Here is a 12,283-nt window from a genome sequence, read left to right on the forward strand (position 1 = left end):
GGTGTGTGTGTGTGTGGAGGGGGGTAGACCTGTTGCAGCCAGGTCTCTGGCTCTGTATTGTCTGAAGCCCATGAGAAGTTGCTGCTGGAGGACGGGGAGCGGCCAGTCCGGGGTAACAGGCTTCCCCCTCCAACTCGGGGAGCTCGGTTTGCAGTTGCATCCGCCTGGCTGCAAGTCGCTGCGCGAGCAGCTCTGCACCCAGCAGGCCCGCTCCAGGGGAGGGCAGGAGGCCCCGTTCCTCTCCTCCACGTGATGCCTGCGGGGCGGGTCTGGCCCAGCCCGGCCCTTGGTCTCCAGTCCAGCCCGGGCGGCAGCGCCGTGAGCAAGGGGAGGGAGGCTGCTGCTGGACTCGCTCCGCGCCGCCCGGTGCAGCTCCTGTCCCGGGACTCGGCTCCCCCGGCAGCGAGGCGGCGACATGGGGCCCTTAGCATGGTGCTGCCTCTTCCCCGCCCTGCTGGTCTCCCTGCCCCGGGAGTCGCTGGCCGACACCCCGGCCAACTGCAGCTTTGCGGACCTGGAGGGCACCTGGGTCTTCCAGGTGGGCAGGGGGGGCCAGAGCCGGCACATAAACTGCTCCGAGATGGGTAAGTGCTGGGGGCATTTCTCCCCCGCCCATTTGTTTTCCTTCTCTACCCGGTTTTGTCTTTGGTTTTCCCTCTGGCCAGCGCTGCTCAGCTAGTGCCGATCTCACTCTAGTTAACATTTTTCAAACAGATTAAAAAAAACTTGCCCCCTTAAACGTGTTGTTCCCGTTGAGTTTTTTTTTTAATCCTGGGGTAGGTCTGATCCACTCCCTCCCTTCCTTCAAATCTGCCTCTCCTCCAGTTGTAAAACCACACGGGACATTTTTGGGAAAGGAGTTGTCTGGATTGCATGGCCCTTGGACCCCATACGACCTCCGTGGAAACTTGTCTATTTCTTTTTCTCTTTAAGCTACTTTTTTTTTTTCTGGTTAACATTGAGCTGGCCTGTTCTTAGGAAATTTCCCCTCTGATGTATCAATTCAGATCTCAAAAGAGGAAGTAGAATGAGAAATTTGGCTTTAGCCTGGGCAGTTTAGTAGAGAACTGGATGAGCTGTAAATTCTGTTTAAGCATTTTTCTATAACTGTAGGCGTTTTTATTTTGTTACTAAGCATCAATATGTGATCACAAGTTCTGGAGGAGCAACCAGCAATGAATGGACTTTCCCTCCTGTTTCTCATCATGTGATACTAAAGGACACATTGGTTGCAGGAAAATCAAGGCTATACATTTGAGTCTTGAAGCTTGTAACATTAAATAGGACAGTTATATCTGATTTCCTCCTTTTGTCTTTTTGTCCTTCATAGTAGGAATAAGAGTTTGCAATTTTTGTGTTTAAAAAGTACTTGGAGTTAATCATGAATGCCTTTTCTTAATAGGGTCAGGGCCAAGTACTTAAGATCCTAAACTCCTGATTTAGGCACCTAAAACGTTTTTAGAAGCCACTTTGATCTACAAAACTGCTGCTTGGCTGCAGCGTAACCTTGTAAGTACCTACATTTTTGCAGTAAAGTGTCTCTGACTTCCTGCCTTGGCCATGCACCCTACTGCCTTGCTTTAGGGCACTGCCCTAAAGCGACACAAAGTCTCAAACTTTTTGGCCTGTGGACCACCTGGCTCAATGTAAACCTCTCCAGGGACCACAAGTTGCTAATGGAAACTCACTGTTAATTACATAATTACACCTGAGCCGTTTTGCTAGTGCTGCAACCTGGGAGAACAGTTTAATTTAAAATATTAAACAGATTAAGCATTTTAACTTTCTAATGTTATTTTATCAAACTTAATTTTAAATAGACTAAAATATTAATATATGTTCAATACAAAAAGTTTAAAAGTTTTCTTTATTTATGGCAGGGGTGGGGAACCTTTTTTGGGTCAGGGAACCACACAAGTGAAAAGCAAAAAACTCGTCCAGAAACCCCCAACCCTCTCTGATGTAAACCCCAAATGTAAACCTCACTCCTCTGGCACTACAGTCCCATGGGGTGAGGGGAAGGGACAAGGAGGACCAAGGTTCAGGACTTTCCATAGGCCAAATTTACTTTCCTGTGGCTCAGAGATAGTGGATTTTATGCCCCCCCCCCCCCTCCTTAGGCTCGGGGTGGGGACAAAAAAGAGTGGTTAAGTGTGCGGGACAGGGCTACCAGCAAGTGGGATAGGGATGGGTGTGGGATCGGAGTAGGGTGCCTGGCCGGGGGAAGGAGCAGGAGCATGGAAGGGTGTAGTATATGCTCAGTACTTTTTACGTGCCAAAGCCAGATAGCTCTGAAAAAGGAAGTCTAGTGCACCAACAGGAGAAATATACTCAGTAAAAATTTAACCCTGATAAAAGTTTATTTGCCAATTTAGTGCTTTCTGTGTATCACATCTTTTACGCAGTAGTCCTAATGCCAGTTCTTTTATTTTCAGCTTAATAGTGTCAAGTATCAGAGGGGTAGCCGTGTTAGTCTGGATCTGCAAAAGCGACAAGGAGTCCTGTGGCACCTTATAGACCCATGGTCATCAACCCGTCGATCGTGATCAACTGGTCGATTGCGAGCCACCTCTAGTGTAGTGCCGGCTTCCTGCAGGGTGGACGAAAGTCTTGTCTGAAGCTGTCTGTCACAGTCTTTGTTTAATCCTAAACTGATGGTGTCAAATGTGCAGATGAACAGTGTTCTACAGGTTTTTGTATAGTGGTTAGGTCCTGTGATGTTGTCGCTTTCGTAGATATGAGGGCACAGTTGGCAATGAGGTTTGTTGCATGGATTGGTTCCTGAGTTAGAGAACCAATCCATGCAACAAACTTCATTGCCAACTCTGCCCTCATATCTACACCAGTGACACCATCACAGGACCTAACCAGATCAGCTACACCATCACTGGTTCATTCACCTGCACATCTACCAATGTAATATACACCATCATGTGCCAGCAATGCCCCTCTGCTATATACATTGGCCAAACTGGACAGACCCTACCCAAAAAATAGATAGACACAAATCAGATATTAGGAATGGCAATATACAAAAACCTGTAGGAGAACACTTGAATCTCCCTGGACACACAATAGCAGATTTAAAAGTAGCCATCCTGCAGCAAAAAAACTTCAAGACCAGACTTCAAAGAGAAACTGCTGAGCTACAGTTCATCTGCAAACTTGACACCATCAGTTTAGGATTAAACAAAGACTGTGAATGGCTAGCCAAGTACAAAAGCAGTTTCTCCTCTCTTGGGCTGTGTCCAGACTCAGGGGTTTTTTCGAAAAAAGTAGCCTTTTTTCGAAAAAACTTCACCTGCGTCTAGACTGCAGCCGCGTTCTTTCGAAATTAAATCGAAAGAATGCGGCTTTTCTTTCGACGGTGGTAAACCTAATTCCACGAGGAAGAACGCCTTCTTTCGAAAGTGCTCTTTCGAAAGAAGGCGTTCTTGAAAGCAAACAGGCTTTTTAGAAAGAGAGCATCCAGACTCACTGGGTGCTTTCTTTCGAAAAAGCGGCTTGCTTTTTCGAAAGTTCCGCGTGCAGTCTAGACGCTCTCTTTCGAAAGAGGCTTGCAGTCTAGACATAGCCTTGGTGTTCACACCTCCAGATCAGCTGCTAGAAGTGGGCCTCACCCTCCTTGACTGAATTAACCTCCTTATCTCTAACCTAATAGTGTAACTTTGTAAGTGGCATAATACATTCCTGCTTTAACCTGTCCCTGTATAACTGTCTCATTTCTGCAGGACCTGTGGAAAAAAAAGTAAAGGTGACTCTTCAAAAGCTGGCTGTAGCTCAAGATGATCTGGGCAATTATGGCTTCTTCACCATAATTTACAACCAAGGCTTTGAAGTTGTAATAAATGATTACAAATGGTTTGCATTTTTTAAGGTAAGTTTAATATTTCTTTAATTTCTCTCCTCCACCCCCAATGTGTGTTCTGGTTTCTTTTTATAGCACTGCTGTATAGTGGCTAGAACACAATACTGCAGGACTCAACATGAGGTCCATGGGCCACATGCTGCCCATGGCTCTTTTGCATGCAGCCCGCGGCGCCTTGAGCCACTTCCCAGGCTATCTGCCTCATTGCTACTGGCTGGCGGGGGGAGGGAGGGGCAAGCAGACTCTGTGGAATGGTGCGCACCATGATTGTCTGTTGTGGGCTCGTGTGCCGCCCCTTCCCCAGGTATGTGCCTTTCGAGGTCGTGCTGGCTCAGGCTCCCACTTGCTTGGTGCCGGAGGTGGCCAGTGCCCAGCGGAGAGTGGCCTTGTCCACGGCTGCCCTGGAGCTGCCTCCGCACCGTGCACTGGGCCTGAGCGGGAATGCGGCTCGGGCATTGTGATGGGGTCCAAGGGAGGGCCTGAGATTGTGCGGGTGGGGGGGGAGTGCGAAGGGCCTGGGTCGGGGTGGCAGGCTGTGAGGGAGGCATTCAAGTAGTGCAGTGTTCATTGCTGTGTACATTTATGATGTAATCCAAATGAACCATTTTACAAGTGGTCATTCATTGAACAGGTAAAAACAATTCAATTAAAATTCTGTTTTTTTTAAGAAAAAGCTAATCACAATTTTCAAGAATATTTTAAATGTGGTTTTTGACCAATTCTAGACATTCGTCTTGGAGAGAGAACTAAAATGTCTTCACAAAAAATGGATTATTGGTATTTCTCAAGAAATAAAAGTTAAAGTTTAAATTGAATATCTTCATATTTAAGAGATAAAGAACTTTTCTCATATGCCCAAAATTTGTTTTAGTTTGGTAATTATCAAAAATATACTATCTTGCTAATGCCCCAATGTCATATCTGCAATTGTAACAGAATCACAGTCTCCCGGGATAGTTGAAGCAAAATGCAGGACAATGTAGCACTTTAAAGACTAACAAGATGGTTTATTAGATGATGAGCTTTTGTGGGCCAGACCCACTTCCTCAGATCAAATAGTGGAAGCATTTGATCCCGGGATAGGGTAGTTTTGTTAACTGCTTGTATACCTAGAATTTGCAGGTTGTGCTGACTGAACTGTAGCAGCGCTTTGATTGGATGTAGAGAGAGCGCACAACTCTCAGGGTATGTCTAGACTACTTACCTCTGGCGACAGAGGCATAGGAAAATGAAGCGGCGATTTAAATAATTGCCGCTTCATTTAAATTTAAATGGCTGCCGCGCTGAGCTGATCAGCTGTTTGTCGGCTCAGCGCGGTAGTCTGGACGCTCCGCGGTCGACATCAAAGGAATTTGTCGACATCCCCGGTAAACCTCATCCCACGAGGCAAACCGGAGAGGTTAACAAATGCCTTTGATGTTGACCGCAGAGCGTCCAGACTACCGCGCTGAGCCGACAAACAGCTGATCAGCTCAGTGCGGCAGCCATTTAAATTTAAATGAAGCGGCAATTATTTAAATCACCGCTTCATTTTCCTATGCCGGGTAGCCTAATCTACATGCCTCTGTTACCAGAGGCATGTAGTCTAGACATACCCTCAGAGTCAGTGCTGTGTACAGTCAGCACGCACTTCATGTGCGTGTTACGTTAGTAATACTGTGAGGGGGGGAAAAACATATGAACAGAAACCAGGTTATTTGGCAACCCTGTGTACGGGCAAGGGTAAACAAAATGGCCCACATGCAGAATCCTAATGGGCAACATGTGGTCCACAAGTCACAGGTTGTCCATCACTGTTCTAGTGTCTTCAGTAGTTCAGATTGCTCATGACTCCTTTCAGTTAGGGAGAATTGCCTAGTCCATTTTGGAAGGCAGCACAAACACCCAGGAAGAAAGATAAAAAACCTAGAAATCTATTGATCACATCAACCAATATTGATGAGCTAGAATTTGGATTCTCTGCTACTTGATCTCTATAGGTCAAGACTGGATATTTAAGTTAAAGATTCTCTGTAGCTTAACCCAAATGTATGTGCTTGATGCAGGTATTATTCTGTGAGCTTCTCTGGCCTGTAGTATGCAGATTGTCAGATTAGACTATCATAAAGGTTCTATTTGACCTTGAAATCCATGACATTTAAAAAAATTACAAAATAGTAAAGAACGAGACGTAGATATGTTTGTACGGCAGTTCAGCTGGGACAATTACCATTAATTAAAGGCACTTCACACCCCACTGATAATTATGAATTGTTGCCTTTCCTAGGGAAATGGAGCCCAGTATACTAGCTTGTTTTCTTTCATGCACCTAGCACTGAACTGTTAATTCCACCTGCCAGAGTTGAACATAATAGTGTTACTTTCCTTGACAGACACGCTTAGGGGAAATATTAGAGCGACACAGACAGTAGGATCCTTAGGCTGATGTCTTTCACATTAAATGTGAAGAGTTGCTTCAAGAGCCAATAAAGTGAGCAGTTGAGACAAATGTCAGTTATCAAGTTACATCTTGATAAACTGTAGAAACAAGCAAGTGGCTTCCGAAAGACAAGCTGCATTTCAACAGAGAGGCTCCCTGATGCAAGAGTTGCTGGGTAACAGTGCTACTCCAGTAGCATCCACAGGAGATTAAATTTGGCTCTTGAGAAATCAAAGTTCATTTGGAGAGCACTAACTGAGTAATAAAAGGGCTGCTGAGATCAGATTGGTATTTTTATCAGTCTTACCTCGTCTTAACTGTTTGTGAAAGCTGGTTTAGTGCCTTGAAATGTGGGGGTAACTGCTAATGAGAATTCTTTGGATGCATCAAATCAATGCATGGATAAGGAAGAATGAAATGGTTTGAGATGCAGAGGAAAAAATCTGAAGACTCCTTACTGCATTGTAGTTGGATCCATTCGTGATTTGGCAGATGCTGTTAGTAGTTAGGAGACATAAGATGTGGTTATTGAATAGTGTGGCTAGATTAGGGGTTCCCTATCTCTTTCTGAGCCCCCTTCCCCCTATCCCAACATACAATAAAAATTTCATGGCCCACTTGTGCCACAACAGGTTTTTGTGCATTTAAAAGCCAGGGCCAGCATTAAGGGGTAGCAAGCATTGTGAGTGCCTGGGTCCCCATGCAACAGGGGCCCTGCAAAGCTTAGTTGCTCAAGCTTCAGCTTCAGGTGGCGGGACTCAGGTCTCCAGGTTTCAGCCTCATATGGTGGGATTTGATCTTTCTGCCTTGCGCCTCAGCAAGTCTAATGCTGGCCCTACTTAGTGCTCCCCTGAAACCTGCTAGTGGCTCCTTCTTCCCCCGCCCCAATGGCCCTGGTTGAGAACCTCTGGGCTCGACAACTTTGACTATTAATTTTTCAGTCTCCTTCACCAGGTCAAACCTGGGTTAAAGTCTTCATTCTTACAAAGAATAGATGGGATTATTGGAGTTGATCATTAAGCAAATTATAACCTCTGAATAAGCCTAATTGCCTTTACAGAATTCAAAGGCGAATGGGAGTATGTCTAGACTACATTCCTCTTTCGAAAGAGGAATGTAAATGAAGCAAATTGAAAGTGCAAATGAAACACGGATTAAAATATCCCATGCTTCATTTGCATATTCGGATCCAAGTGCTTTTTCGAAAAAGGGTTTTTCGAAAGTGAAAGCGCAGTCTAGACAGGGTTCTTTCGGGGGGGGGGGAAAAACCCTCGGGAGTATGGGGCCTTTCAAAAAAGGGTGTGTGTGTGGGTTTTTTTTTTTTTTTTTTTGAAAGACCCCGTCTAGACTGCGCTTTCACTTTTGAAAACCCCTTTTTTAAAAACACTCGGACACGAATATGCAAATGAAGCACGGGATATTTAAATCCACGCTTCATTTGCACTTTCCATTTGCTTCATTTACATTCCTCTTTTGAAAGAGCAATGTAGTTTAGACATGCCCTTACTGAGAGAGTTTATAAAAGGAAGGCAGTGATCATTTTGGAAACCATGAATAAATTGTACAGCTGCTTAGACTACGTCTGCACTAGCGCTTTTGTTGATAAAACGTATGTTCAGGGGTGAAAAACACAGTCCCAGTTGACAGAAGTGCTGCTGTGAACAGTGCTATGTTGGCAAGAGAACTCGCTACTGCCAACTGTTGGGAGGTTTAATTTAGGAATGTAAAATCCTGTTAAACTTAATGTTTAGCTGGGTAACTAATTAAACTGGTTAACTGATTTAACGGGTGGGTAGGGTGGAGCGATCCGCCTGCCCACTACTGCCAGGCTGGAGCAGCCCCCATGCCATGGGCAGGGACTGCTCCAGGCATGCTGCTTCTAACCCATGCTGGGATGAAGTCTATGGCAATACCTCTCCTCGCTTTAGAAGAGGCAGGATTGTATCCATAGATCCATAGGGTAAAATCATAGCCTGATGAAAGTCAACAACAAAAGCATTGACATAAATGGAGCCAGAATTTCACTTAATCTGAAAGAGAGGATGGGATATATAAATCCCAATAAGAAACTAAATAAATATTACATAAGTTATTAAATCACTAAATCAAATAAATACTATAGCTAGTAAATCAACCTGATCAGTTTCCTTTCATTGTAAGGGCCTTACACATTTATAGTTCAGGTCGAACCTTTCTAATCTAGCACTCTTGGGAGCTGACTGGTGAAATCTATTAAATACGTTTAAAATAGCAGTCATAAGCAGAAAAAATACATTGAATTGTAATGAATAATTCTACATTATGTCAAAACATTCTAAGGAAAAGAGTTTTTTTTTCTGATCATGAAACCCTGCAAAGACATATAGTCCTATTCATTCAAAACAAGTATGTGAATAGTTGAACTGAGAGAGCTTAGAACTCTGTCAAGTCTGTAACTGACACTGAACTCAGTTGGACTTCTCACATGTAACTGTTTAGAAGATTGAAGCCCACTGTGTAGAACCAAATTTCGCATTCATTTAGCTTACAGGTCAGTACTTGACGTCCTAAAATAAGCAAAATTCTCATTGCCGTCAATGGGAACCTTTCTTTTGTAAAAACTGAAGCATTAGTTAAACACTGGAATAAGTTGCTGGAATAAGTTGCCTAGGGAGGTTGTGGAATCTCTATCTCTGGAGATATTTAACATCAGTTTAGATAGACATCTATTGGGATGGTCTAGACCCATGGTCACCAACCCGTCAATCGTGATCGACTTGTCGATCGGGAGGGGTCGACCAGTCAATTGCGAGGCGTTGGGGGCCCTGCCCCATTTCTCCCCACCGCCAAGAAGCCCCACTACCTACTTCCAGCAACAATGGAGGTAGTGCTGGCTTCTGGTGGGGTAGAAGGAAGTCCTGCAGCTGTGCGCCACTTCTGGGGTTTCAGGAAGTACACTGGCTGCTCCCCCTCCCCCAAACAGCCAGCGCGGTACCACAACCCAGGTCTGTGGTGTGCCGGGGACTTGCTGCACGGGGAGGAGGAATCCCAGGAGGAGGCGTGTGCCGGGGTTTCCCTCCTGCAGGGGGGAAGAGTCCCAGGAGGAGGCATGCATTCCGGGGCTTCCCTATTCGGGGGGTAGGGGGGTGGGAGAGGGTTGGAGTTCCTGAGGCAGCGCGTGCCGGGGCTTCCTTCTGTGTGTGCAGGGAGGGGGTAGGAGTCCAGGGAGGGGGTAGGAGTCCAGGGAGGAGGCATGTGCCCCCACTGGCATCCTGTCCCCTGCCCCAGCACCCACTAGCACCCTTCCCTAGTACCATGTCCCCTGCTCCCACCAGCACAGTTGGGGCCACATTAGTGAGGCTTGAGGCGGGTGAGGTTTGGAGGAGTTATTTTTTTGCATCTCACTTGTGTGGCCCCAACTGACTTCTGTGAGTCAGTGACCCCTGGCTCAGAACAGGTTCCCTGCCCTTCTCATAAATAAACTAAAACTTTTTGTGTTTGACAATATTTTATTTTAAAATGAAGCTTGGCTAACAAGTCCCCACCTGACCACATCATCATAACACTTCTGCATCCACCCCCTTAGATCTGACCCTATCATACACTAGAACCCCCTTTCCTGAGCCTCTCACCCCCAAACTCCTGCATCCCCACATCCTCAGTCTTCTGCCACAACACTGCACCGTGCACATACGGCAAATTTGTGTCCTGTGCCCATCTTATTCCCAACCTCCCTGCCCTGAGCCCCTCATATACCCCAACCCAAACTCCTGCACCCTCACAGCCACAAGCCTGCGGCTTGCTCAGTACCCCAACCCTCCATCTGACCCCAACACTTCGCATCCTAGAGCCCCCTCACTGAGCCAGCATCCCTTTCTCCACCTCCTCCTGCATCCAAATTCCCTCCCAGAGCTTGCACCTCTTACCCAAATCCCTCATTCCGACCCCAGAGCCCACACATCCTGTCTCAACCCATTGAGGGTACGGCTAGACTGCAGGAGTTTTTCCGGGATTCCAGAGGTTTCCCGGAAAAACTCTTCCATGTCCAGGGACGCGTTTGCTCTTCCTCTAAAAGAAGAGGAAGAACAAACATGCTCTTTCGGTAACTCCTGTATTCCTTGTCCTATGGGGAATAAGGAGGCTTCCGAAAGAAGGGGTTTTTCTAACATTTGGTCCAGTCTAGACAGGCCAAATGTTGGAAAAACCTCTTCCTACAGAAGAATCGAAAAAAGTGGCAGTGTAAAAGGGCTGGGGATAGCAAATGATGGAGAGAAGAACAGAGAGGGTGGGGCTTCAAGGAAGGGGTGGGGTCTTGGGGGAAGGATGGGGCCGTAGATCTTGGCTTGTTCTGACATTTAAAAAGCAACCTTGGGTGTAAAAAGGTTGGAGACCACTGGTCTAGACAGTACTGAGTCCTGCCAGGAAGGCAGGGGAGTGGACTCGATGATTTCTCAAGGTCCCTTCCAGTTCTAGTGTTCTATGATTCTACCGGCTCCCGGTCCCTCTTGGACCCCAGCTCTCCACCTCTCTCTCCCTCCCCTCCAGCAGCACTCTGTCCTCTGCGGGCTGTGAGCAGGGGGGCTGCTCTTGGGTAACAGTTATCCATTCATATCCCTACTTTAATTATGCCAACAGGAGAGCTATTTCTTATTCACATAAAGTGGCTATGTGGGAATCCTTACAGCTGCTAGTGATGTAAGTGACTAGTCAGCTAGTTGACTGTCTCATAAGCAAATGCTTATTGGATCATTGACTCATTTAGTCGCACCCCCCCCTTGTTGCCTCTCAGAAAGAGGCAGCAAGTGGGGAGCTGGTGCTGGGGTTTGCCAGCTTAAAAGCCAGCTCCCCCCAGCACCGTCTCTGGAGTGCCACCTGGCCCCCCACCGCTGCCTTTATCAGAGGGAGTGGGGGATAGTGGATGCTGCTATGAAGCAGCCCCTGTCTGCAGGGGTCCCAGCAGGAAGATGGGAACCCCCAAGGATTGGGGCTGTTGCAGCAGTGAGGGTTGTCCATGGATAGGGACTGCTCAGGCAGTAGGATTGCTTAGCAGCAACAGGGATTGCTTGGCAGCAACAGCCACTGTTTGTGACAGCCAGGGCTTGCCACGGACAAGGGCTGCTGCCCCTGCTCGCGGCCAGCCCTGGCCTCTGTGAACAGGGGCTGGTCTGGCACCAGCCCCAGTTCGTGGTGGACAGCGGCTACTGGACTCATTGCAAGCCGGGACCGAGCAGCTCCAGATTGCGCCGATCACTGCGCCTTTGCATTTTAAATCTGGTAAGAGCCCAGCAGCTCTTACTACATTTAAAATGCAGAGCAGCAGCACAGGTGACTCTGGAGCTGGCATGAGCCAGGACTGCTCAGTTGATACAAATTGTATTGACTATTCAATTAGCCAGATAATCACATTTTAACCTCAAGCAGCACAGTTGTGCCACTGTAAAATCTCTTGTATAAATGGCCTTAGTGGTCACAGTTTTTGATGCAACTTTTTTCTAAGGGTTAGACAACATTTTGCTGTTTCTGCAGTGGGTGAATAAAAAGGTAGTGTTCTTTTTCACTGTTGCAAGAGGAAAAGTTAAGATGCTGAGGGACATAATCTTGTGGCATGCTTTAGAGGTAAGGCATGTCTCTGTCTCCTGCAGATTTTCAGATCAGTGATTCCTAGCTTTAGTCTATTTCAGCTCCAGAGCTGTTTGAATCAGATTTTAAATCTGGTGTAGTTCCCGTAATGTTAATGGAGGTATGGTAGCCTAGCTGTTGTTCTGGTCCATTTATCTTCTGCTATAAAATCATTAGGAAAAGGACTATACGACTTCTAACTTCATAGTGCCAGGCGTGCTACTTACCTATTCTGAAATGTTCAGTACATCCCAAGTGGAAATGCAAAATATTATTTTTATATTGACCCTTAGATGTGTTTAGACATAACTGAAAATAAGGTTTTTTTAAGTTTTTTGAAAATAAAATAGAGCACAAATGAGGGTTGTGCCATATTTAATTTTATGATGTTTAACGCA

The 12,283-nt window shown here is 46.2% G+C and overlaps 1 protein-coding gene across 1 annotated transcript in view; it reads left to right on the plus strand.

The window, feature by feature from the left end:
* The first annotated feature begins 260 nt into the window (after positions 1-260).
* The window catches only part of CTSC (cathepsin C), a 38,186-nt gene continuing 26,163 nt past the window's right edge, over positions 261-12,283 (plus strand). The window contains exons 1-2 of the mRNA XM_006118371.5: positions 261-584; positions 3,732-3,877. Coding sequence (XP_006118433.2) covers positions 416-584; positions 3,732-3,877 — 315 coding nt within the window. The 5' untranslated portion in view covers positions 261-415. The remainder of the gene's footprint in view (positions 585-3,731; positions 3,878-12,283) is intronic.

The sequence above is a fragment of the Pelodiscus sinensis genome, chromosome 1 (assembly GCF_052426305.1).
Source record: "Pelodiscus sinensis isolate ZL-2025 chromosome 1, ASM5242630v1, whole genome shotgun sequence".
Taxonomy (NCBI): Eukaryota; Metazoa; Chordata; order Testudines; family Trionychidae; genus Pelodiscus; species Pelodiscus sinensis.